Raw genomic sequence first — 27,576 nt, 5'->3', positions numbered from 1 at the left:
ATTTTCCAGCGACGCACGAGTCGTGCTTCATACTCACGCACGTCAGTAGTGTGGAAGTTGTCAGAGCTGTTTATAACCTACATGTCTGTCTGGTTTCACACCGGATAGTTTAGTAATGGCGTCTAAACGCCGGCCGGGTGAGAGCGTGAAGACAGAGCAGAAGAAGAAGAAGACGAAGAGCTGTGAGGAGACAGCTGAACTTTGTCCGGTGCTGGGAGACGAGCAGGTGAAGAGGACCGTGAAGGAGGCGTGGAGACAGAGGACTGACTGCGCCCACGGTTAGTGAAGGGGCAGTGAATGCAACACCTTTAATAAAGTAACGGGAAACTGTAATTTACTGAACTGACAGTCAGTCAGAAGTGAGCCTGTGAACCACGCACTTTGTGTCCTGTTTGTTAGCAGCGCGTGCTGCTCTTTTGACACACTGTAAAGTTGTGACATCATTAATATAACGACGTATACGAGAGACCAAGGCCGTAGCTATGGAGCCAACATAGAGGGGGACCATATCTGCCCCCCACCCCACCTCAAAAAAATGTTTTGCTCAGAATTTGAAAACTCAAACTTATTTCCTGCTACATTATATTATTAATTCTAAGTACAGCTACACAGTGTACTGTACAGATGTGTAATAAATGAAATGCCACAACTGTATATATAAATAACACATTTAGTACAATATAAATTAAAAGTAATGGACATAGCTACCATGATGTTACACATTGGTTTGTGGTTTGAAGCCTTGAATTCAGCACTGTGTTGGCTTTTTAGAGCCAGAAGTGACTATACACTCACTAGCCACTTTATTAGGTACACCTGTTCAACTGCTCATTAATGCAAATTGCTAATCAGTCACTGATGTGGCAGCAACTCAATGCATTTAGGCATGTAGACATGGTCAAGACGACGTGCTGAAGTTCAAACCGAGCATCAGAATGGGACAGAAAGGTGATTAAAGTGACTTTAAATGTGGCATGGTTGTTGGAACCAGACATTCTGGTCTGATTATTTCGGAAACTGCTGACCTACTGGGATTTACACACACAACCATCTCTAGGGTTTACAGAGGATGGTCTGAAAAAGAGAAAATATCCAGTGAGCGGCAGTTCTCTGGGTGAACATGCCTTGTTGATGCCAAAAGTCAGAGGAGAATGGCCAGACTGGTTCAAGATGATAGAAAGGGAACAGTAATGCAAAGAGCCACTGGTTACAACCAAGGTATGCAGAAGACCATCTCTGAACGAACAACAGGTCAAACCTTGAAGCAGATGGGCTACAGCAGCAGAAGACCACACTGGGTGCCACTCTTGTCAGCTGAGAACAGGAAACTGAGGCTACAGTTCACACAGGCTCACCAAATTGGAAAAACGTTGCCTGGTCTGATGAGTCTGGATTTCTGCTGCCACATTCAGATGGTAGGGTCAGAATTTGGTGTAAACAACATGAAAGCATGGATCCATCCTGCCATGTATCAACGGTTCAGGCTGCTGGTGGTGGTGTAATGGAGGATATTTTCTTCACACTTTGGGCCCCTTAGTACCAACTGAGCATGGTTTAAACACCACAGCCTACCCCAGCGTGTTTATCTGACCATGTCCATCCCTTTCTAAAATAGAATAGAAATTTATTGTCATTGCTCCAGAAGAAAACAATGAAAAACAGTTTGGCAACTCCAGAATTGCAGCAGCAAACATCATATATACATTCATTCATAAATAAAATAACAGTAAAAAGAGATTAAAAGTGCAACTCGTGCAGACAGTTCAGTGCAATTCAGTTCAGTGCACGTCATTGGATATCAGGGGTGATGGCAGTAACAGCTCGTGGGTAGAAGTTACTGCCATCACATTTCATTAAATGTATGTTTAATGAAGGTTCATGTTTATTTCTGCTGTAAAGTTGGGCATTATAACATACAGCACATGGCTATGGGAATATATTCTGTTTTGGAGCCGGTCTCAAGTGGTCATTTGATGAACTGTGACAGATGAAAGTGGCAGGTCGCCTTTGTTTACGTGGTCCAAACAATGTTTCACTTTAAATGTGTGTTTCTTATTAGTCCAGTCAAGTTTATGTTTTGTGGCTGAAGCTTTACTAAGATGTTCAGCAGAGCCTTTGCAAATGCAAGAGTTATTTGTCAAGATATTAGGTCTACACATTATCTTTTGTTATTTATGTGCAGGGGATCTGGAGTTGGACTTCCACCCCTTCCCTCACTGCATCATCAGGAACTTCCTCAGCAGCGAGACCTTTGTGGAGAACCTGCAGAAAGAACTGCTGGAGCTTAACTTCCACGAGAAGTCAAACGATCTGTACAAATTCAAACAGGTGACTATCAAACACATTGATTTATTCCTGTGGGTTTGTGTTGTTGTCTTATTAGCTTCACTTTATTGTTGCTCCCACACAGTCGGATGACCTGAAGAAGAGAACAGAGCCACATATCGCAGGACTGAGGTAAAAACTAACTTGTATTCTTGTGTGTGTTGTATATGGAGTTATGGAGTAAAATAGGATAGATGTAGAGAAAGGTGAAGTGTGGGTAATAGTTGATGTCAGCCATAAACTGTATGTAAGATCTCAGCATGATCTGTAAGTGGAAGGAAATTCTCTTAAGAGAGGAAGCTCATTATAACAGGTGCAAAACAAGCTAACAAACTTGTTTTGTGCAGATTTTTACTACAGATTGCTCTGATTCAGTCGATTTTCATGCCCATCTACACACTCAGTGGGAGTTGTATTGGTCAAGAGTCGGTATTAAACCACTAACACAACAATTAACGGCCAATTAACCTCTCCCCCCAATCTGCAGCTGTATTTAAATCACATTTTACCCACTGGTAATCTGCTGTAATCAGTAGGCTTGACTCTTGGTGCTTTCACAAAATATTTACACAATGAGATTTTTCATAAATAATCATCAGTAATGTGAATATAATGAAATGACTGAGTGGGTAAAGGTTAGTGTTTTAATACTCATTTCCTGCCATATTGATACATCAGCACCAGCTGTGCTGCTTTCTCTCTTACTGTTAATGTTTACCACAGTCATTCTGCTTTTCTCTGCTACTAACCAAATAAAGAGAAGTCATCGTCGTCATGTTACAGCCTTATTATATTTAGATTTTAATGAAAAAAATAAAATTCTATGCCCTTAATTTATATTTGTATTTTTTCCCTGTTGTATCAAAAATGGTATCAAATATTGATATTTCTCAAGGTAGTGTATCAAAGTTAGAAATTCCAGTATCATGACAACACTAGGCAGCAATAGAACAGTTGTAACAGTCTTGCCAGAATTTTCAGCTCGAGCTCAGTGGAGTCGGCAGATTCAGAGGTCTGGACCCAGACGAAGACCAGTCTGATTATATCAGAAAATTAAATCACTTTACTGCAATTCAGCCTTTAAAACCAGGAAAGACAACTCTCATGATATTACAGTATCAAAAATCCCAGACAATATCTTGTCTCCTATCACACTGTTGATATACTGTCCAGCCCTGCTGATATAATGTGCAACAGATGAGGTCTAAACATAGTTTAAGCCTCTTAAACCTTTTTTGCTTTGCGTGTTGCTTTCATTCCCACAAACAGTCAAGAAAGAGACGCTTAATACTCATTCATTCAAACCTTTATTTAAGACTCGGGAAATCAATAGAGGGAGACCCTCATTTTCAGTGACGCTGATCATGACTTAAGACATTAAAGCAATCAATATGCAAAGAAAGAACCATCATGTGTACCTGAAATTAAATCATACAAACAACAATAGCAATATATGATTGCTAAAAGTAGACATGCAGGATGATAAACATTAGGATAACATGTAAATGTGTAGAACAAGATCAGAAAAAAGGTATTTAAACAGCCATAAGGGTGACAGTGTCCTAGTTTAAGGTCTTTTGCAGATTATTCCATGTATAAGGTGCACTGTAAGAGAGTGACAGTCTTCCTAGTTCAGTTCTGATTAAGGGAGTGTGAAGCAAAAACCTTTTCCGTGAATGAGTACCAAGATTATGTGAGGTCAGAGTTAAAAGGGATGAAATATGTGGTGGAAGCATCTGCATCAAAGCTTTATAAATGAACAAATACCAATGCTGTTCCCGCCTCACAACCAATGATTGGTGTTTAACAGAACTCTCTTGGGGGAATTACATTTCATATCTAAAAGTCAACAAGGCAAAATTAATATTATTTATCAATGTCTGCATTGTTAAGTAGGTTTAAAGTAAGCTGAAGTTGGCCCAATGGTGATGAGACATGTTGGAGGTTATTTATCAGCTCCAGCAGGTGGAGCCAGAGATCACATCTGCCTCCTATTCATTACATTGTCTGAATTTAGTGCTGTCGACTCTGCTAGCATTAACATTTAGCATGGTGGAACAGTGTAGTCTTTAATAAGAATGGATTCAGCTGCAGTTGCTCACAGGTGATCCTTGTTGAAGCAGAAGGACTGTTTCTTTTTCAGTCTGGTTACAGTGCTGAGCTTTGCAGTGAACACAAAGACAGCACACTGTAAGTTATCATTTGATTTAACCTTTATTTAAACATGTAATCTCATAGACACGGGGTATCACTCACAGGAGAGAGCTGGTATTACAGCAGTGCAAATGTTGGACCTATCATAGTTAAATTATTGAGCAGTAAAAGCTGCCAAGAGGTTCAGTGTTTGAACCAAGTCCAAGAAAAACTAAGATCTCAGTGTATAAATCCAAGACATCACCTCTGAGACTCGCACTTTACCCAGATAGCAAAATAATGTTCAAAATTTTACTTTATTTAGAAATGATATGCAGTTCTTTCATCATATTTATGACAAGCTGTGTTTACAATGAGAGACTGCAACATGTAATTTCTTCTAAAGATGTGTTTGTGATTATGTATACGGTGAAGAAATACAGCCCTGGGGAATGAATACCATAATTAAATACACAATAACGGCCTCCTCATGCGTGATCATTTATTATTTATGTCACAACAAAATGTCACTGTAGGCTTGAGCAGTCAAACAATCTGTCTGTGTGGGGAGGCTTTCTCATTTTATACGAGGTTAAAGGTTAAGCCGTACTGTCACCGTCAATACAAAACAGGGTTGCACCATAAAATGTAAATGTATACTCATTTTTCTGTTTTCAGGGCAGCACTGTTCGGGCATTTCGGCTCCTGGCTCGGGGATGTGTTGGGGGTTGAACTGGAGCCCACAGTGGATATTTCTTGTGCCAAATATGAGTACACAGGTGAGCTTTGTTTCAAAGTCTTGTAGGAATGACTGATTTAGTTTTTGGCTTTGTAGATCAGATTTTTGACGACTAATCTTGTGAATTTCCCCTTTTTCTTATATGTAACGTTCTCTCGTCTGTCTAGATGTTCTTTTGTGTCATGATGATGAATTGGAGGGGAGGCGCGTTGCTTTCATTCTGTATCTCGTGCCTCCGTGGCAGAGCAGTGATGGAGGAACCCTCGATCTCTACACAACAGACAGTGAGTGTCCTGCTGTGTGTGTGTTGTTCTGTGCATTTAGACAACACAAGTCTTGTATAATTTACGTCTTTGTCACAGGTAATTTCCAACCGCAGAGCATAGTGAAGTCGCTCGTTCCTTCTTTGAACACACTCGTTCTCTTTGAAGTGTCTCCGGTCTCCTTTCACCAGGTAAGAATAACCTCTGCTGCCTTTCTTCACCACTGTTGCACCAAAGAAGCAGCTGTGATTCCAGATTGTTGTGTTTGTCCAGGTGTCAGAGATTTTGACGCAGGACAAGTGTCGTCTGTCTCTGAGCGGCTGGTTTCACGGGCCATCTTTGGAGCGTCCTCCTCGCCACATAGAGGCCCCCATCCCACGGAGCCCACACTTACCCAGAGATGTGAGTGTGGTCAAAGACGTGTACAGTTTTTATTTAACTGTCTTTTTGTAAATAGTCTGAAATATGGGGAGATACAGTTGGTTTCTTGTTGAGAGTGAGATAAGAAGATTGATGCCACTCCTGTGTTTGTGAGGCAAATATGAAGCTACAGTGAGCAGCTGTTTAGCTTAGCTCAGCCTAATGAATGAACACAAGGGAAAACAGCTAGCCTGGCTCTCTACGAATTATTAACACATTATAGCTGCAGCCTGTTTTGCTTCGGAAGGTTCCCAAGTGAGTGAAATGACCTGGATGTGTCTAAGTTGCAACCATGATAAGAGCTGGTCAAATTCTCTAAATCAGGCCCGCAAGAAGTGCACCAGGCTTCAAAGCCAATTGTCAGAGTGGACAAACAGTGTAATTACATCATAGTGTGATGCCCTGTGGCCTAAAAAACCTTTTCCCTGTCTTTCACATGGTGAAAGAGATGTATGATAATTAGTGGATACATTTTTTTGAATGCCGCAACCCCTGTGAAATGATTTGTTTCACTATCAGGATTTAATCCCCTCAGTCTGATCACATCATAGACTATATATAATAATGGACAGAGCTACTGTGATGTCACTCACTGGTTTGTAGACTGCCATTTTGAAGCCTCCGGTTCGGCTATTTGGCCATCACCATCTTGGTTTTTAGAAGCCAAAAGATATTTGGACAAGAGGGTAGAGCTGTGGAGGAGCGAGGGTTGGATCTGACTCACAGAGTTCAGCGATGCCTCCCAGACAGCCTGTCAGTCAAGCGGCCCCACCCTTAAATATGCATAACTTTGGGTCTAATAAAATGTAAACGGGTGAGTTACTAAAGTATTCACCCTCCGTACAGTTGTCATGAATGGGGAAATAAGCTATATAGACCAAACCTGTTCTTTGTACCAGGCTGTAAACATGTTTATTCCTACTGTGTAGTTGGGCATTTTAACACAAGGGTCTTTGAGGATTTCCATCATGGAGCCTTCATTAATAAACCACAGTGTTTGACACTTCAAGTTGGCTTCATTTTTCAGCCTTGGAGTTTGCTGCTTGGGTAGTCTTGCTCACCAGACCTTTCTCAAGAAAAGAAAGGTCTGGCTGGGCCAACTCTCACTTTGAGATTGGAGAAAAAATCGCCCCGGCTGCTTGTACTTCTTTCAACCAATCACAATCGTTCTGGGCGGTGCCACAGCAACGGTGCGCTTGCAAAAATATTGCCGGGGGGAAACAGGTTTTGGTGTAACACGCCCACAAAAATATCACCTACAGGACGCGAACCATGGCAGAAAAATGGCTACATCCCCGCAAGATCAAACACCGCAAAAGTTAGTAAAGGATGTGTTGATAACGGTTGAAAACTGCTACACAACCGGAGGTGGTAGGGCGGGACTTCAGCGGGTGGCTCATTCTGCCCAATGAGAGGCTGATCTCTGCAGCGAACTTCCGCCCACTCAGACTGCCGCTTGGGTAACATTTGAAAAGTCTATAAGAGGTGCACGATTGAATCCTTTTATCTCCATTCAAGTTAACAGAGCGCTAAACTGAAAGTACGGGGCTCGGCCAATGAAATTCTCAAACGCGCCTTCTTTGTGGCCCACAGAGTGCATAAGCAGTACCAATCATCGGGTAATTTTACACACGGCAGTTGAACCATTTTGGTTTCATGTGGCACTGAGCAACTTTCATAGAAATGAACAGAGTCACACCTCTAATGCTGTATACAGGTGTCTTCATACATCCATGCTCTAAATGCTATGGAAAGGTGCTTCAATGCTTCTTTTCTTATCCATATATGTAGATTAATAACGAGATACTGGACCTCAAGATGGTGCATTGCAATGGAGTTGCTCGCCAGGCGCATTTGTCAAAAAAGTTCTAGCTTACAGGTTTACTTCTGCGGTATGCAGCCCATTGAATATGTGGAGTTGTGTTTTCCAACTGGCCCTGTCGTGAGTTCCCGCTCGGCTCATAGATTTTACATTATGATAACATCGCATATTTCTAAAGTGTTTTTCTTGGCTCAAATTTTACAAATTTAACATCTCAATGGATTAAAAAACTCATGATATAAAGAGATATAATTTACCTTATATGCAATTTGAAGTGTCCTATGAACAGTTTTACAGACATCTCTTCTACACTGGTGGCCAGTAATACTTTTAGGGCAACATTCAAAGTGTCACACTGTTCAGCTGTTTATGAAAACAAAGAGCCAATCTTCCATAAATTTAGCAGTTATTTTCATACAGTCATACTAATTGAGATTCATGTTAAAAAATATGAGTGGACAGGAGGGTTTTGTTTTACTTGTGTGACTCGTAGCCCATATTTCTTCTTTATTTCAATTTCAACCTTGGTAATGAGGTAACTTCCCGATAGAAGCAAAGCTACTCATCCCCTGACTCAGACTTCATATTTACCAGACAGATTCAGCTCTCAGCAAGAAAGTGAATAGGTTTCCCAAAATGTCAAACTATTCCTTTAGCAGACAGCCTGCTGTATGTTTCTGCTGACATGTGTTTGTTGTGTTTATTACAGGAAACATTGCTGCTGGAGTGGGTCAATCCAGTGTACCTGGACATATCCTACCAAGAGCAGATTCAGGAGGAGTTTGAGGAGAGCTCTGAAATTCAGCTCAAAGATTTTCTCAAGGTAACTTTTTTTTTTCCTGCCTCGCACATGTCCACTCGCTCCTGTCGGCTGATTATGTGTCTGTCCTCAGGAGGAGAAGTTCAGGGAGGTGAGTGAAGCACTGAGACTCACTCAGATTGAGTGGACGAAGAGAGGTCCGCCTAATAAAAGGTGGGACATGTTTCAGAGATCATTTGACTTGTTAACATTTTTTATGTCTTCTGTGTTAAGGAGCATATTCTAAAGACCTTTGCTCACCAAGTCCATATTTTTTGTCCGAAATTGTCGAATGTTTAAAGAAGAATACAACCTTGGGTTAATCACGGTTACACACTGACTCAGCATCGTTTGTCCGTCATTAAAGTTTTTGGAGCAGGTTCAATTTTCTGTGTTTTTTTTCGCACATCTGCAACAAAAGAGAGGAACGGGGCGCACAGTATCATTTCATAACTCAGACAGCTTACTTTTAACAAATCCGATAGTAATATTCAGGTGGATTATGATGAAAATGAGGAGGATGTAATGGAGGATGAGGACTGCACACAGACAGACAGCGAGAGTGACAGTGTGGAGACAGAGAGGGAGGACAGTTCGGCCCCTACAGGAAGCTGCGGTGCCAAATGTAAGACACAGGAAGAGAGTGGCGACAACCAGGCAGGTACTGCCAGTGCAGAGATGTAAGTGAGAAAATGTGCATTTACATTTTGTCTGTTAATTTTTACAAGTAATAGAATGGTAAAACACATCAAACCGTGTGCAAGGTTTCTGTGCGTAACGTTTGTCATCGGATGACAGTTTTAAAAAAAACACAGACTTGGTGTGTGAAGGCCTTTGGACTGTGTTTACAGGTGCTGTATCTGTGTGCATTTAGATGCTATGAAGTGGCCTCTCTGGAAACCTTCCCAGAGTGTGTGAGTGCATGTTGGGAGCTGCTTCGATCAGAGGCGTTCTTCCTCCTTCTGTCCAACTTCACCGGCCTTCGATTGCATTTCCTGTGTCCCGCTGATGACGACGACGACGATGAGAATAAAGATGAAGAGAAAGACAACGTACAGGAGGGAGAAGCCACTGGGTCTTCGACTGAATCCCCATCAGCAAACACGAGCAGAGAGAAAGGTGTGTGTGTGTGTGTGTGTTTCAGTGTGAATGGGTTTCTTCAGCCCCGAGTCTTCACAGCTGTGTGTGTGTGGTTTGACCTTTGTTTGTTCTTTAGAACTGAGCACGCCCGTGTGTTGTGGTGAACTGCGCCGATGGTCTCATGGCAGCTACACTCTGTTGCATGATGCAGAAGCAGCGCAGGCGGACTACGCTCTGGACCTCGTTTTACCTTTTTGTGGTGCAGGTGAGTCTTCACACACACACACACACACACACACACACACACACGCACACACACACACATTCTAAGAACAAATCAATCAATGTTGTGACTGTTACAAAACTTCCTTTCACAGACTGGCAGTCAGAGTTTGGGGGCTTCACGTGTTATGTTGCCAATGAAGAGGATGAGGAGGTGAGTTTTGACTTTAGTATAAAATGTAGTCGTAAATGTGTGGGCAATAAGTTATCATCATCACTCCTCTTGTTTTCTCTTCATCACAGCTCCTGACAGTGTATCCAGAAGATAATTCCCTCGCTCTTGTCTACAGAGACAAAGAAACCCTCAAATTTGTCAAACATGTCAACCACAAAAGCTCCTCTGGTTCTGCTAACGGCTCTACCTGCAGAGCATTTCATGACTTCTCTTTTGTGTATTATGAATAAATAAATATGTATATATCTATCTTGTGGGTTTCTTGACATCTTTGTTTCATCTTGAAGGTGTTGTCAGTGGTGGAAATGAACAAAGTGACTTGAGTATTACCTTTTCATGCAGTTTAGTAGATGTCTTATGGCATGTGGTATGGTGATACCAAAGGAAAATTTCCACATTGTTCCACATCATTTTTATAAATGATACATTATTGAGTAACTACTTAACAGTATATAAACTAGTTAAAATTGCAAATGTCTGCAAGCTACAACATTAAAATGCTGCTAACATAAATACATCAGGAATAATCTGAAAATGTTACAGTAATATAACACTCATAGGAGCCACTGTGCTGCTTACTGAGTATTTGTACTTTTAATATTTAAAGCACATTTTGTTGCTAATACTTCTCTTATTTAAATGGAAGTTTGAATGCAGGATTAGTACCTGTAACAGCGCATCTTAACAGTGTGATATTGCTGCCTTAATTAAAAGATCTGAACACTTCCTCCACCACTGGGGGTTCGCAGATGTTTCCCCACTCCTTGGGGAAAACCCTAGACTTGTTTTGCTCAAGGAAAACAAACCCTTTCATTACCAGAGCAGCACCGGTTAAGTTTTATTCAGTTAGGGTTTGATAGATATTGTTCAGGCATAGCCATTTGCAAATTCTCCTAAAAGTCTGCTGAAGTTTTTCAGACAGGCTAGATGATGCCTTTTTGTGTGTCTTCATTTCATGAAAATTATTTTTTGAAGATTTTGGTTGAATTGGCACTGTTATTGTAGTTGCAGCTGGAATCAGCCCAAGAGTGAGAAGACAAGTGGGTGTAGCTGGGATGAGGGAGCTCTGAACCTAGCTCTTGTCTTAAATTAAAGTAAATTATTAAACATTACAGTTTGTCTGATATCAACACAGTCAGTGCTAAAAAGTGTAGTCAGATAACCATCATGGCAAACAAGGAAGAAACTTTTTTTTTTTTGATTACTCCTTTTGGTCCTGTTTTTAATGAGAACATGTGGTACACTTAAGTAACTGTAGCTAAAAATATTTTGTATGTGCTCATCATCTTTAACTGTCGCATCACTGGGTATTAGATGGAAAATAATTTTTACATCAGGGAATGACACTGCTATCTTTGATGTAGTGGTGAAACCATTATCACTGACAGATATAGGACCTCTTTATTTCATGTCACATGGCATTTTCTTTAAAGTTCTCTTAGTATTTATTAAAAGTAAAAATAATGGTTTCCATGAGCAATTAATTGCTCCATTATGGGGAGAAAAAAAAAAGTAAAAGAAATGTCTTCAGAATGCTTGTTTTATCTCACCAACAATTAAAACTCTAAAATGTTTATTAGTATAATGATATAACACAGAGGAAAAACCAGATGTCCTCACACCAGGCATGCTGGAACTTAATTTGATTTTCTAAAAAGTTGCTGATCAATTTTCTGTCTATAATCAATTAATTGACTACTCAATTTGGCACCAGTGGCTAAAATTTCCAAGTAACAAAGGTTCCCTCTTGTAATTTAATGCTGTCACACTTACCTGCTCTTTCAGCTGCATACCTGCTTTGCATGTTTATTGGTTTTTCTAGCAGTTTTTTTTTTTACACCTGTAAACACATAAAAACAGCAAATATTTTCATAATAACAAGCAGTAGTGACAGAAGTAATCAGATCTTTTACTTAAGCAAAAGCAGTAATACTACAGTGTTAATATTGTGTTACAAGTAAAAGTCGAGCATTCAAAATCTTACTTGAGTAAAATGACAAAAGTATTGGCATCAAAATACAGAACATGAAGTACCAAAAGTAAAAGTCCTCAGTTTGCAGAACCTTTCATTTCAGAATAATATATATTACATATCATTTAACTATATTCATTGGTGCATTCATGTGTTCATCACTTTAAAAAGGAAAAAGGTGGGCCTTACTTGTTACTACATGCACCGCTGGGTAACATGTCTTATCTTTACCCATAGTAATACACCATATTCAGTGTAGGGAAGGTTACTTTTGAAATAGAGAAGGGTACAGATTACAAGTTGCCCTATTAAAATGTAATAAGTAATGTAGCTATTTTAATTGCTTCATTAGCGTAATGTACTTAGTACATTTGATTTTGACAAATGTTTTAATGCTGAAAAATGTCTGGAAATGGTCTTTACCAAAAGAGGACATTTCTGCATGGTGAATTTATGTAAAGCAACAGAGTGAATTTTTTATTTTACTGATAAACTTTTTACCAAAAATAATATTCTGGATGTAACCCCTTTGTTATCAACATTTTGATTAGTAACTGTAATTTAATTACATTTTCCCCCTCTGTAACTGATTACAGTTACATTTATTTTTTAATTTAATCACGTTATAGTTACAAGTAAGTAGTTACTACCCAACACTATAGCTACATTTTGTTTTAAGACTGTGAATGCACAAAATAACTAGTAATTAAAGGTATCAGATAAATACTGTGTGGTAAAAAGTACAGTATTTCCCCGAGATGTAGCCCACTTTGTTACTTTCCAAGTAGTACATTACAAAAACACAAGGCCAAACATGGGATATTGGTAATGGTTTTTAAAACTGACAGCACAGAGTTGCTATGAGGTAAAGTACCACTGATTTGGTCACTTGACCAAACAGTCTGTCTCACTCCGCCACTTCCTTGTTGTCCTATTTCACTTATTATTCATACCCTCATCAGTTTCCTAAGCTACCTACACTGATGGTTATATTTAATTAGAAAGGAACAATAACAGGGAAGTGTTCATGTTAAATAACCAAGATGTTTTGCCCTACATATGGATCCGTACTTAAAAAAAAAATCACTTCCTTCCTGTCATGTTTTTTTTTTCCTAGGCGGCATGTTGATTTCCACCAATCAGAGCGTTCTTTGAGTCCTGCTCAGCCAATGGGAGGCCAGGAAGTTATTACTGTGTCAGTGGGTGTGATCCCGCAGGCGGAAGCGTCATCGAACAATATACAAAGTTTTAAGGTAAGTTTGTACCGACTTTAACAAAGAGTTATAGTACAGTGAATGTAAGGAATGGTGCGTTTGAAACTATGTCTGTGTGGTCCCGTGTAGTGTAGCTGTAAAGTTAACACTTGAGCAGTTTGTTTTTGGTCGCACCGTGACCGACGTTTTACTACTGTAAGTGAGGTTTACGTTACTAACACGGATTGTGCTCTCACACTAACCCCCCGGATTACTTTTATGTTTTTATATTTATAACACAACTGTTGAGAATATTAAACGGAGGGTTCATAACAATGTTTGAGCAAATCAACCTGTGATGCTGCTGTAAAGTTTATTAATAAAAGTTTCACACTTGTGGCAGGACACTAGCTAACTTTACGTCCTCTTACAGAAAATCACGTGTACCTGTCCGTCTGGGTCGCTTAGCAACCACACCTGACATTATAGTACAACCTGTATTTTACTGTAACAATATTATCTCTAATGTACTGTACTGTAAAAGTAATAATAATGTTGATTTTGGACACTGAACACACTAATTTAATGCTTTACAAAACATGAAACCAGAGAAGTAAGTCTAAAACTTGTGATGTCATGGGGTTTAAAGTGTGGAGCTGCTCCATAGACACACAGAATGTTTGATTTCTTTTTTTTATACCCAAATCAGCTTTATTCTATGGTAGTGTTCTCAGTCTGGAAACAGAAAATGTACCCATATACTGAGAACATACCCCCGAGTGCTCTCAGTGTCATCTAGAATATATTTCACTTTCATTGTCTATGGTACAGCTCCAGGCTTTTTACCCTATGACAACACAAAATTGTGTTTTAGCACTCTAGTTTTGGATATGGGAGAGCGTTGTCCATGTTTACTTATATTTTTGGACTGCCGTAGACCATAGGAATAACATGTATGGCTTTTGAAAATGTGCGTATTTCCCCTTTAAGTCTCAAAACAATAGCCTATACTTACACGCCTATGTGACCTATATCGAAAGCATCATTAGTCGCTGTAATTGTTCCTCTTGTCAGGACTGGCTGTGAAGAGATCCTCTCCTTACATGTAACTATAAGGCTGCACAATGTCTCTTTTTAAAACATTTTTTATTGTCATCGTGTTGTCATCTTGTGCGAACATTCAGAGAGTGGGATTGCACTCTGATTTTTTTGAGTTGGTTGAAAGAAGAAAAGTAGAAAGATGCATTTTAAAATGAAACTGTCATTCTTTTTTTGTGGCTTTTGCGTTCAGTTAAATGAACGCAATATTGTCTTTTATTAAATAAAAGAATGTCGAAAATAATTTGAAAAACAGAACTGAGTACACCTCAATATCTGTTTATTTATCGCACATAACACCATTATCCTGATATTCAACATTGCATATTTTCCACCAATCATGCAGCCCTACATGTATCTAGGGGGAGATAGAGAAATCAGTAGTCCTTGTTCCGTACATAAATCTATGCGACAGTTCAGCTGACATCAATATGATGCAGTTCAGGTAAGGAAACATCTCTGTAAAAAAAAATAAATCAAAGGGAATTTCAGACTGAAAAAACTGTAACTTTGAAAAACTTTCATTTGATATTTTAGCAATTTGTATCCATTTTTGTTGATCATTTTTCTGTTGAACAGTTAATTAAGTAAATATTTCAGCACTCTGTTCACCTATACAAGTAATACAGGTTCCTTGTTGTAATTCATGGTTGTCACTTACCTTGTCTGTCAATTTGCTATTTACTAAATGGACAATTCCTATGTTATGTTGGTCAAATCACACTGCGATGCCTAGAATTGCTTTTAAGAAAGCATAACTTACACACGTGTTTTTGTGTATTCTGCCTCATTAGACCTCTCCTCAGGACTGTGGTCATGTTTCCTTTACTTTACTGCTGCTGATACCGCCGTCCAACTCTAACCTAATTCCCATGCTAATAACTTGCAAGTTTTTACATTACAGGACAACCCAGAACATTCATATATTTGTTGGATTTGTGAGGGTTACAAATACTGTGCATTTACAACATAACAGTATATTCATTAAATTTAGTGTTTATTTGCCTTGAGCGATGAACTCTGGCTGACATGAGGCATCCATGTTTGAGATTCTTACAGTAAGTGTATATGTTGGTGTGCAGGGCCTTTATGTGTATTTTTATATTTAGTACACATACAATCCCACAGGTGGTGTGTTAATTAGAAAATTACACATTTTAACTGTTTTGCTTCACAACTGGGGTTTTCAGAGGTTTACAGTAAAGTGGTACTTCATGTTAACTTTTTTTTGTTTTTATGTTTTCTTGTCTCTGAACTGCATGGAGATCATTAGATTATAGGGTAAAGCACACTTTTTTATTAGCCCTGAAAGTCTATTATAAGTCAACATTCAGCTATAAGTGGACTCATTGATTAGTGGTTCATTAGTCGACCTAATAATGTAGGTCAATTATTATCAAAAGATTTGCTGGCTTTGCTTTTCAGATGTGAGGATTTTTTAGCATTTCTCTGTTTCATACCATGACAAAACAAGCATGTTTAACATTGGGAATTATGACGGGCATTTTTCCAGTGACTAAATGATTCAATAAAAGATAATTAACAGAGCTAATGGGTCCGTTAAGTTTACATCTGGAGCTATAAAACACAGCAACACAAAACAGAGAGAAACAAGCACCATCTCGCGTCATCACTAAAAAGGCAAAATTGCCAATCTGCAGCAGTACATCTTTGTGTGAATCAAATATTTATTCCACCTAAATGTCAGTCGAGCTGTCCAGGGAATACTAGAGGTTGCCTTTTGGCAGCAGAAGCTAAATGATATATTTTAAGCTCCCGATGATCACTTAATCCTCATACAGCTGTTGAACAAATCTCACAGTATACTTCCACAGCACCGGTAGATAGGATAGCATATAATTACATACTGGCTAAGTTGTGAGGATTCCTGTAGACCCCAAGCATACTGTGTATTAGTGAAATATGAGGACATGCATATAATCCAGCTCAGAGGATGCTCTTTCCACGCAGAGAGATCCGCATCCCGTGCACGGAGACAACACCAAGAGTGAGCTAACGGGCCTGGGTGGTTCATTCAGAGTACAGGAGTTAGGGGCTGAACTGGGGGAGGGGAGGGCTGAGATTAAACATGTTTTTATGTAATGAGGGTTTCAAAAGGAGGCTGGGGTGAAAAAGGGTAGAGTGGAGTGAGGCCACAACAACCAGGGACCACTAGGTCTGAAGTGGGTTTAGTTCCAGGAGGAGACATATTTCTGTCTGTCAAAGGCAGTTATATTTAGAAAGGTTATATGATTTCTTTTCCTCTTTGCTTTGATTGAAAATCATATCATATGCCTCAGATGAAAGGGAAAAGTAAATTGAATGTTTCATCATGTCTGAAGTTCAGAGTCTGATGAACAGTTCAAGGTAATGGTTGTGAACCTGAGAAAATCTCAACTGATTTTGTCATTACATATTTGTTTCATTTCATAATTTGGTCCATAACATGTCAGAAAATGGTGATAAATGCCTGTCACAATATAACAGAGCCAAAAGTGATGAAATAGATGACCAAAGATATACAATTTACAATCATGGAATTCAATAAATCCTCACATTTAAGAAGCCGCACCGCTGGATGTTTGGCAACTTCACTGACTTTAAGGATTACACTCTAACATGTTGTGTGACCCATAGAAACCACTCAACCACGTCCCCTCAAAACTCCACTTAAAGATCAACTGCTGTTAAATCGCATATTAAAATTGTCTTCTTATTTTTATTCTACTGAAAATGAATTAAGTTGTCACGTGACAATGAAATATTGAATTTAATCGATTAATATTGTGAATTGCTTCAACTCTAATCCTTTGTCAGTGTTGACCTTTGTGGGTTTTAATGTTATTCAGGTCTCATGATGTCATCATATGAAAAGGTTGCAGTATTATGTAATAATAGCCCTTCTCAAAAATCCTTAAAGGTATACTGTTGCTGCAACAATTTATCAATTATTTGACAACTAGTAAATTAATTACCATTCAATTTGATGATTGATTCATTAATTTGAGTAATTTTCTAAGGAAAAAAATTAAAATTCTCTCATACCAACTTCTTAAATATAAATATTTTTGATTTCTTAACTCCTCTATGACAGTAAAATTAACATCTTTGGGTTGTGAACAAAACAAGACAATTGAAGACATCATTTTGCACTTGAGGAAACACTGATAGACATTTTTCATCATTTTCTGCCAGTCGAGGAAATGATCGACAGTGAAAATAATTGTTAGTTGCAGCACTGTATTCTGTGTTTGGTTTGTCAATAAAGTTTGTTAACAGTATCACCAGCAAATGTGAGATTGAAAACCAAACTCAACCCATTCAAAAACTTGCAGTTCAATAAAGTTTTGCTCAAAAGTCTTTATGAAAAATGCAGGGAGGAAGGGTCGAAATTTTGTATTAAACAGCCAAATCTGATTTGACTAAAAAAAAAAAAATTTAAAAAAAAGTCGATTACAGCTCTAAAATATATAAAGAGAAGAATCTAAGGAGACGACATTGCTGGAGGAAATGGAGCATAATCTAGGCATTTCATTGGGATGGAAAACATCCTGATTTCTCTTTTAAGTAAATGAAACATCCTCCTGATGATCTAGAAGATGGTAACCTCTTGACCTTTGAACTCAGTGTTACATTGGGCTGTTTGATAACTTTACTTTTAAACTCCTCGGGGTCTTTACTTTGAACTTCTTTGAAGTTATGCAGTCTTTTTCCTCTCCAGGGTTATATGATTCTTCATAGAGTTAACACACATGTTTGGGAGAGCTATGGACACATGACCTAAGTAAACAGTCAGTGTTGTTTTGTATGATGTTATGAAGAGGAGGTCATCCAAAACAAAGTTAAAGATAATAATTATTCCCACAGGATATTTTACAGCAACTCACCACACAGACCCCTCTTTGGCTTTAACTCATCACTCTAAGCTTTTAGTGTCTTCGTAGACTTGTGTTGTCTTCATCCGCACAATTGATGTTGTCTGCTCACCACTGAAACCACGTACTTTGTGTCTCAACATGTGTTCAGAGGATGGCAGACAAGAATGTGGATCATGGACCGTGGACAGGATGTGCCGTCATATTTCTGCAGTCACTCTGTCCTGGTGTCAACCTGCTCTCTCTCTTCAAAGACAGAGAACAGGGAAAGTTCATCGTTTTCAAAGTCATCAAGCTGACACTTATAGGTGAGTGCTCCAGTTAAGATCCATTAGGGAATCCTAGTATACTTACTAAGATAAGAGACGCATTTATCACAAATCTGTTTTCTTCTATGTCACATTTTTCTTGGTCAGATTCTGCAGGAGGTCTGGCTGGTTATCAGATACTTAAAGTCCACGACGCCGACCCCTTTCTGGGGGTGGAGGTGAAGTTTGAGGATGTGGCAGCATGTCAGCAGTTCCTTGAGAGCTACAGCTCTGGAGCGGTGCGTCAGTCCCTCTCTCAACACGCCTGCCGGCTCCTTGCTCTTCCCCAGGAATTCACAGTGGAAACTCAGCTCAAGGCAGGCACACACATTTTGGATCTCTATCTGGACGAGCTGGAGCTTTGCCTACAGCACATCCACCTGTCACAGGTATACTGGGTGTACTTAGCTGTGTTAACAGACTAACTTGCCATTTTATTTGTCTTCATTCATTCATATTGTGCTCATGTCAGCTGATTTCTTCATTTTGTTTAGCTTTGGCCTAACCTGTCACTTGCGAGTGACATATCCTGCCTGCCCCAGGCTGCAGTTACCTTTTTCCAAATGGATCAAAGAAAAAAGTCACTCAATAGCCTCCATGAGTTCGGGAGCAAGAGGCCATATACTACATCTCACAGATGCAAAAAAAAGAAGTGTAACAAAATTAATTAAACAGATCCAGAAAGATCTTGAATAACAGCATCAAAAGAAAATCTTTGGAAAATCACTTTGCATTCTCTTTCTGAAGTTTAATTGAAATCTGACGCCACATGCAATTTATTATTTCCTCTTGGTATAGAATATTTGGAGTTTCTACTTGCATCAGGGTGAGAGGTCACACCGCAGCTATTTGGCTACACCCACCCACCCCTACAATTTATTATTATGGATCCCACTGCGCACTGTGATTGGCTAGCACCCATCACATCAATGCTTCAAGGTCAAAGGTGATTAGGGTTAGGGCAAGGAGGTCACGGTTAGGGTTAGCACTTGCCAATCTTTGATATTCTCTGAGATTTAAGTGGAATAAAAAAGAAAATCACAAATGTACAGCCAGAGAGAAAGGTGGCGCAGAATAAAGAAGAGTGACACAGTCTGAATGGGTTAAACACAGGACTGTCAAACAGGAGACTGAAGTTCAAGCTCTGTATGAGTCAACACTGGGTTAGACTTAAGGTTTTTAGGATGTATAAAGCTGCTGAATGCACACTGTGTACATAAATCTTAGCAGAATAGCTGAATAGACCTGTTAGTGTTAACGTTGTATTTTGACGTTGCTAGGACGCCCAGGCAGATATATACACCTAGGTGTAAATAGCTACATTGGCCTTTTTGATTAAGGTAAAATGTGTCACACTATACTGATATAAAGTAGTCTGATAGTCTGTAGTATAAAGATAGAGTCAGTGTTACTGGTGTTTTGACAGGCCAGATGCACAAAGCTCAGGTAGAGAAGAACAGACGAGAGCAGAAAAGTAAAACCATACAAAACGTGACTGTGAGTCCTGTGGGTGGCAGGTTGTACACTCAAAAATGAAAAAATTAAAAGTGATCTTTGTCATTCTTTGTCAGCCGGAGCGTCTGCGCGATGAAGAGATCGATCACCTGGAGGAGCAGCTGCAGAATCAGGCCCTCGGCCCTGCACCACAACCTCCTCCCCTCGCACAGGAGGAGTCTCCCATCCCCAGCAACTGCTTCAAGTTTCAGAATAAAGTGTTTGGTAAGTTGAGTCAACCGTTTCTACTTTTGAGTCTTGTTTAGTGTGTCCTTCACAGACTTTGGGCCCAAAGAGGTCACAGTAGAGATTTAAAAACTTTTTTATATCAGTTAGAGAAACGTTTTTTCTCCATTTTTAGGTACTTTGTGTCTTTTTTTATCAGATTCACCAGAAGCACACGGGTCAGTTACAAATGGTGAAGAAACCATGCTGTAACCTTTAAATGACCGTACGATTGTTTCTGTGTGTTGTAGAACTCTACTACAAAGTTTGTGCACACCACATTACTTCCAGTCATTTTCCAAAGCATGCCATAAGATTTGTGAATTGATTTCCTTTCCTCAAGACAGCCGCTTGTTTCAGTTCATCCAAGAACATGTTAAAGTGTAGTTGAAATTAGAAACTTACCTGTATTATATGATCTGTGAGACTGAGCATCAGCTGTTATTTATTTTTACATCATTTTTGCGTCATTGCCACATGGTTGTTGGGGCTGCACAATATACATTCATCCATCCATATTCAACCGCTTATCATAAGCCGGGACACAGGGGCAGGAGGCTAAGCAAAAGCATTCTAGACGTCCCTCTCCCCAGTAACGCTTTCCAGCTCCTCCTGGGGGACTCTGAGGCGTTCTCAGGCCAGACGAAATATATAATCCCTCCAGTGTGTCCTGGGTTTGCCCCGGGGCCTCCTGCCAATGGGACGTGCCTAGAGCATCTCCAGTGGGAGGCACCCAGGAGGCATCCTGATCAGATGCCTGAACCACCCCAACTGACCCCTTTCGATGCGAATGAGCAGCCGCTCTACTCCGAGCTCCTCACCCTATCTCTAAGGCTGAGCCCAGCCACCCCACGGAGGAAACTCATTTCAGCCACACGTATCCGCGATCTCATTCTTTCAGTCTCTACCCAGAGCTCATGACCATAGTTGAGGGTTGGGACATAGATGAACCAGTAAATCGAAAGCTTTGCCTTCCAGCTTGGTTCCCTCTTCACCAAGACGGATTGTCACTGCAGACGCTGCGCCAGTCCGCCGATCCATCTCACGCTCCATTCCACGCTCACTTGTGAACAAGACCCCGAGATACTTGAACTTGGAGGGGGCAATCCACTGTTTTCCGGCAGAGAACTATGGCCTCAGACTTTCTGGGTACATGGCTACACAGTATGCAAAAAACCCCACAAAACTTTACCGTTATCAAAAATATTGCAATTTGGATATCACACTTGGCCATATTATGATTTCAATACTAATTCGACTACATATGCAGCCCTAATAGTCATACAGTCTGAAGGAGGTGTCCTTTTGAAACCTCTTTAATGTCGGTGTGTTCATGTCCTCATCAGAAGCCTCAGCATCTGAGATTTGTTGGTCTGCCATTAAAAAGGTTTAAATGTGAGAAGCCAACAAATTCATGTCGTCTTTTTCACAACATACAACTTGCAGATGGATTGTCTTGTGTTAGATTTTCTGACAGTATATGAATTTAATGCTGTTTGACAGCTGACTCTCTAATCCAACCTTATAGTAGTTGATGGTCAGTCTTTACGAAGAGATTAGGGCTAGCAGATAATATATCTGAATTGTATTGATTTGAATAGGACTGTATCAAGTTTCTTTTTTTACATTTGAAGTGTCTATTGAAGTTTTGAATGAGGCTTTGAATGTCTTATTTGATGATCACCCTAAAAAACCCCTCAAACTAAAGTGATTTATCAGATTAAATAAGGGAGTCTGTTTTTGTTAAATCAGCTTTCTTTAATGAGCAAATGTAATTTATGGTGCTGTTAGATTGCTGCTGGACCGCCCTGTTAATACAGGTGCGTGTCTTCCATTGTGTGCAGCAGCAGGAGAGCAAACAGATTTTTGACAGCAGTATAAATGTTTTTGAAAGGCTTCGTGCAAACAAATAAGGATCGAAAGAAATAATGATTGATTACATCTGTCTTTTTTTTTTTTAACTAATGTTTGACTTGGACTTAACAATGCTCTGGGGTTATTGGAAATGTTTGGATCACACGGGTTTGAAGCAATCCTACGCAGCCACCACTGGATCCTTATTATATAAACAGTGTAAAACTAATAATATTATAGTAGTCTAATCTTTACCGGCAGCTATGCAGAAATACCAGGTTTAAACAGAAGGAATAGGCATACAAAAGAAAAGACAGAAAGAAAAAGCTGTGCACCGTTCTAATGTTGATTTAGAATTCAGCTGTCAGTGTATGAATAAAGCTTTGAACTATCCAGCCTTGATTTTAATTTGTCGACCTCTTATTGAAGTGTTAAATTAACGTTAACTGAAGAGGTGCCACGATGTCTTGAAAGTTAATTTGATTTCCTAATTTAGTTAATTAAAGATTTGATTTCAGTTCATGTAAATGTAGATTCAGCCTCCTCATCAGGGACTTATGTTCCCTGAGTGGCTCCAGCAGCCTTGGCTGACCTGGTTTCAGGTTGAGTGATAAAAACTGATTTCATTGTGGCTCAACCGAATTTTAAATAAAAACTGAAACATATTGTTTAATTCATTGATTCAGATTTATGCACCTCTAGATTTCACTAATTTCTTTTATCAGTCAGTTGCTGGGTGACCACATGTGTAAACTCTGTGTAGTCTAGCCGCTGCCACATGAAAGCAGCAATGACTAAAATGTGTTGGCTTTTTCTTAAAGTAATTGCTTCAGGCGTCAATCTATGAAACTCATCAAACTCCCTCAGTAGTGTGAGAGAAATTAGGAATATGGTCCACTTCAGAGGGACAAAAATAAAACAGCAGCTCACATTAACTTCTTCTCCAGGGATTTGTAAATTGATGTTGGTGCTTTTGATGGGACAAGGCCAAGTAGAGAAGTGTGCCACCAGAGATATTTACAAAAATTTCTAAGCTGGTTTTCAAACAGCAAAGAGCAGGCAGAGACAGTCTGTCTTCATTAAAAATATCTGATTCTTATGTAGTCATTCACGCACATTTACAGCTATAAAGCTGCTCTGATCAATATTTTTGTGCCGACAATGGAATAAATGACTATGGGTAACAGGATCTTCAGCTCCATTCAGCTCTAAGGAGCATGTCCATTTTTCAGCTTGTTTCGATTTTATGACCTGCAACTTTACTGTTTTAGCTATTTTTCACTGCTCTCATCAGCGTTGTTTTCAGCTAAAGACCTCTGATACCCACTGTAAACTACCTGCTCCACGCCACACAGCAGACAGACACAGTTTGGGAGTATCTGGTGAACACAGTGGAGCATTTGGCAGCTAAAGAGCCACATATTTCCCTCAAACAATTAAATTTCTACTCCAGGCATTGATTAAACCTATTAAATGTTCACCTCTGTTTATCCAAACCAGATATTTAGAAGTTTTTTTTCTATGAAAAAAATCCCTTCATGCCTTAAAATTGCTTAGATATAACTGCACCTCTGCCTTATTTAGCATGCATGGATCTATGAATATGCAATTTGTCCCTGACCCTCGGTCCCTCACCTGCCACTCGAGTGTACCTACTCACCTTCACTTGGCACATCAACACACAAACCCCACTTGTTAATAGTAATAGATAACATGAGCCTCGGCCCAACATCTAATGATGTGTTGCTAATGTTAGATAAACCTTGTTCCTGATCGCCAGCTCTGACAAGTTAAAGGTTCTGTATGCAACATTCAAAGCATTGATATAAAAGCAAACCACTATTTGCTATCTAAAGGTATAGTGGAGTAATGGCGTCCTGAGCAGAGAAAGAAATCACACACTGTCTGTGTGTGTTGTAATCCCAGCTTCCCTGTTCATTGTTGTGGTTGCTGCCTCTGTCTGTGTGCAGACAACCTCGGCCCAGACTCTGAATCATAGATCTGCTCTGAATGTCACATACAGCTCCTCTAACTATGATACATATCTACACCTGGCTTCTCCTCGATTCCCCATGGTGTTATTGAATGTCCCCCACAACAATTTGACAGGATTGGCTCATTAGGTTTGTGACATCAGAAACCCTGGAAGTCTGAATCCCTGTTCTTTAGATTGTCATTGGCACCACAGCTGCAATGATTAATCAATAAGTTGTCAATTATTAAATAAAGTGCCAACTAATCTGGGATTAAATTAACTGCTTTGAGTATTTGTTAAGACAAAAAAGGACACAATTCTCTCGTTCCACCTTAATATTTTGGGGTTTCTTGACTTCTTTATTATAGTAAACTGAATATCTTTGGGTTGTGGGCAAAACAAGACATCTGAGGACTTAATCTTGGGATTTGGAAAACACTGATGAACATTTTTACCATTTTCCGGTATTTTATATATGAAACAACTAATCAAGTAATCAAGAAAACGATTGACTGATTCAACGACAATTAAAGCAATTGTTAGTTGCAGCCCTAATTGGTATACTACAGTTAGAAGTGGGAAATGCTCAGCCATAGCGTTAACTGGTTATTTTGCTCATGATATTTCTTGTAGCGTATAAAAAACACCATGTGAACATGTCAGCAAGGTTAGAAACTTTCAGTGGAGGCGGTGTTTAATGCTGTTTTAATGAGTCGGGGAAAGATACTGTCTGTTCCTCTGGACAAAGGATAATGTATATAAACGTCCTGTTGATGTGCCGATGAGGTTAAGGTGCAAGTCTGTAAGTTATTCTTGGAAATGTTTACTGTCTACATATGCTCATAAACCATAGTTTATGTAACCCCAGTTAAGTACAGTTTGCATTAATGTCTTTTCCTTCATCCTTTACCCTTTGGCCTGTCAGAGGACCGAATGCTGACAGCGGCAGATGTTCAGAGCTTTTCCAATGGAGTGGGCCGTCAGTGGAAGCATGTAGGGAGGGCCCTGGGGAAGAGCTGCCGTGCTCTGAAGGGTCCGGCTATAGACAACCTGGCCTACGAGTATGAGAGAGAAGGGCTGTATGAGCAAGCCTATCAGCTGCTCAACCGCTTCATCCAGGCAGAGGGGAGAGCGGCGAAGCTGAGCCGGCTGGTCAAAGCACTGGAGGACTGCAAACTCACCAACCTGGCTGAAAATATTCTGGACTTACAGCCATGAGAGTAACTCTGTATGCTTTTGTTCTGCGTGTACGAGTCGTGAAAACTGAGGGGTGACAGGTCCTCTCTGCATGGGGAGCGGTGGACTTTGTCCTGCCTACTGTTAATATACAGTATGTTTGTTCTTGATTGACTGTCATGCAAAATCATTCCTGAGTCTGTGTGTGCGTGTGTGCATGTGTGTGTGTATGTTTCAACATATCTGTGTGAATTGAGTCTTGATTTGCTTTTCAATTATTATTGTTTTCATTTAGATGAAATGATCTGTCATCACTGTTTTAAAAGATATACTGTCTTGAGTTTAATGCACTGTTCAAACTTCTTTTATTTCAGCTTTATAAGTCAATTTACAGATAAAACCTGCCACAATTAAAGGTTATTGATTTTTTTTTTTTCTACAAAATGGGTGCAAACAAATTAAATGGTTGTAAAAAAAAAAAAACCCAAAGTCTTCATGTTTGTGTTTGATGCATTAGTGTAATTAAAACTGAAAACATAATTTTGTCAAAATTCCCTCAGGTATAATTTAGTGTTAATCCTTGCTCCCTCCCCACCATTACTCCCTGTCACTCATACACACACGTGCACATGCTCATATGATTAAACTGTGCTGATTACTGATGTTGCTGCTGAATGTGTGTGTGTGCCTGCATGTGTCACGTTGCGGAAGCTTCAGGGCAGAGAGGTGGAGGTTGCAGCTGAGTGTGTGTGTTTGTGTGTGTCTGTGTGTGTTGTGTTGGAGGTTTTATCTCAGCTCGGCTGTCAAAGAGGAAATTCACTGATGGATGGAGTCTCTTCAGGTTGAGCTCCTCTGCTGGTTTCCATTCAAGGTCCACTGTGAAAGCCCAACCCCCCTTTTTACTCCACTTGACCATCCATCCAGATGTGATGTGTGGATTAGAAGCTTTTATCACACACACAAACACTTATTACTGCTATATGGTACACACACAACCCCCAACATGGACATATACAGTTTTATAAGTTATGATAAATATATCCATCTCTCTCTTTACGTCTGCTGTAACCAGGAAACTGTGGTTACATCCTCTGTAATATTTCTGGGAATTTTCTGGGGTTGTTTGTAATGTAGGAGGAGCCTACATTACAAACTGTAACAAATATTGCACATGTTGGGCTTTTAAAGCTGATTCTGGGATTACTAAAGACTAAATATTTTTACATTTAATTTTTAAAAATAATTGGCACCCGGCAGTGTAGAAAAGGCAGCTTTGAAACTATATTTAGACCGTAATGAAGGGCAATAAAATTAACTCAATCATTTTAAAATACAGCATTTTTCTGTTTGTATTTGGTTAGTGGCTAGCCTATAATGTCTTAGATGTGTTGGGTGTTGCTGGTCAGATTTGGTGTGACCTTTGAGTATTACCTGTGCCCCTGTCTTTAACAATACTAACACACACACACACACACACACACACACCAGACAAACTGTCCTTTATTAAATATATTTGCTTATGATCTGTAGTAAAGTCAAATACTTATTTCCATTTTCTGCTATTTAATACTTCTGCTGCACTACTAGATTAAACAAATTGCACATTGTGCTCATTTACATTTATCTGACATCTATAGTTATTAGTTTCTTTGTAGATTATATGATTTTATATGCACATTTTCATTGTGTGTAGTTTTACTTTTGATACTCAGCCCTCAAGAACATTTTGCTGATAAGCTACTTGTGTAGTTTTATATGCGATTTTGAATGTAGGACTTTTATTTGTAATGGGATGTTTGTACTAATAATGAGTAATTATCCACTCATGTACTGTACTGTAGTGCAGTGGTTCCCAACTGATCCAGCCGCAGGGTCCAGATTTCTCCTGAGTCATTAGTTCATGGTCCTCACAGTTTAATATATTCAGCATCATTCAATTTCAATTCAATTTTATTCACAAAGCCCAATATCACAAATCACATTTTGCCTCAAAGGGCTTTACAGCAGACAACATCCCTCTGTTCTTTGGACCCTCTCAGCGGATAAGGAAAAACTCCCCCAAAGAAAAACCCTTAAATGGGGGGGGGGGGGGGGGATGGTAGAAACCTCAGGAAGAGCAACTGAGGAGGGATCCCTCTTCCAGGACGGACAGATGTGCAATAGATGTTGTAAAAAAACTGAGACAGAGAGCGATGTAGGGAAGACAGTAATGAAAATAGCTAACGACATTAATTTTAGTAGTAATATAATAATAATAACCGTAACTGTGGTACCATATGTTGTAAGTATATATTAATATATGATAGTATATGTATGTGACAATAATAACCATGTTAAATAATAGTAGAAGTATGACTAATATCAACAG

General features: G+C 39.4%; 2 protein-coding genes across 3 annotated transcripts; both read left to right on the top strand.

Moving 5' to 3' along the window:
- Positions 1-13: 13 nt before the first annotated feature.
- ogfod1 (2-oxoglutarate and iron-dependent oxygenase domain containing 1) lies at positions 14-10,283 on the top strand. Of its 2 annotated transcripts, XM_049564449.1 has the most exons (14): positions 14-278; positions 2,183-2,328; positions 2,411-2,457; positions 5,137-5,237; positions 5,365-5,481; positions 5,560-5,651; positions 5,734-5,862; positions 8,412-8,525; positions 8,596-8,675; positions 8,987-9,181; positions 9,376-9,620; positions 9,718-9,846; positions 9,959-10,017; positions 10,107-10,283. In XM_049564449.1, the coding sequence occupies exons 1-14, from the start codon at positions 116-118 to the stop codon at positions 10,266-10,268; spliced, it is 1,779 nt and encodes a 592-aa protein (XP_049420406.1). In that variant the 5' UTR covers positions 14-115; the 3' UTR covers positions 10,269-10,283. The 2 variants fall into 2 exon arrangements, with proteins under 2 accessions (XP_049420406.1, XP_049420417.1); XM_049564460.1 differs by lacking the exon at positions 8,987-9,181.
- A 2,881-nt stretch (positions 10,284-13,164) lies between these two features.
- tradd (tnfrsf1a-associated via death domain) lies at positions 13,165-25,701 on the top strand. Its single transcript, XM_049564437.1, has 5 exons — positions 13,165-13,263; positions 18,328-18,484; positions 18,593-18,873; positions 20,056-20,203; positions 24,958-25,701. Exons 1-5 carry the CDS (start codon positions 13,180-13,182, stop codon positions 25,248-25,250), a joined length of 963 nt encoding a protein of 320 aa, XP_049420394.1. The 5' UTR covers positions 13,165-13,179; the 3' UTR covers positions 25,251-25,701.
- Positions 25,702-27,576: the final 1,875 nt, after the last annotated feature.

Source organism: Epinephelus fuscoguttatus, linkage group LG2, assembly GCF_011397635.1.
Source record: "Epinephelus fuscoguttatus linkage group LG2, E.fuscoguttatus.final_Chr_v1".
Taxonomy (NCBI): domain Eukaryota; kingdom Metazoa; phylum Chordata; class Actinopteri; order Perciformes; family Serranidae; genus Epinephelus; species Epinephelus fuscoguttatus.
The sequence above is the reverse complement of the archived record's forward strand: the minus strand, read 5'-3'. Positions and strand labels throughout refer to the sequence as shown.

Excerpts from the sequence above, each read along its gene's own strand:
- ogfod1 (XM_049564449.1), top strand. The coding sequence starts at position 116 with ATGGCGTCTAAACGCCGGCCGGGTGAGAGCGTGAAGACAGAGCAGAAG. Across the intron at positions 5,652-5,733 it reads CTCCGGTCTCCTTTCACCAG|GTGTCAGAGATTTTGACGCA; the intron begins GTAAGAATAACC and ends GTGTTTGTCCAG. Across the intron at positions 9,847-9,958 it reads TTTACCTTTTTGTGGTGCAG|ACTGGCAGTCAGAGTTTGGG; the intron begins GTGAGTCTTCAC and ends TTCCTTTCACAG.
- tradd (XM_049564437.1), top strand. The coding sequence starts at position 13,180 with ATGGGAGGCCAGGAAGTTATTACTGTGTCAGTGGGTGTGATCCCGCAG. Across the intron at positions 13,264-18,327 it reads ACAATATACAAAGTTTTAAG|AGGATGGCAGACAAGAATGT; the intron begins GTAAGTTTGTAC and ends ACATGTGTTCAG. Across the intron at positions 18,874-20,055 it reads AGCACATCCACCTGTCACAG|CCGGAGCGTCTGCGCGATGA; the intron begins GTATACTGGGTG and ends ATTCTTTGTCAG.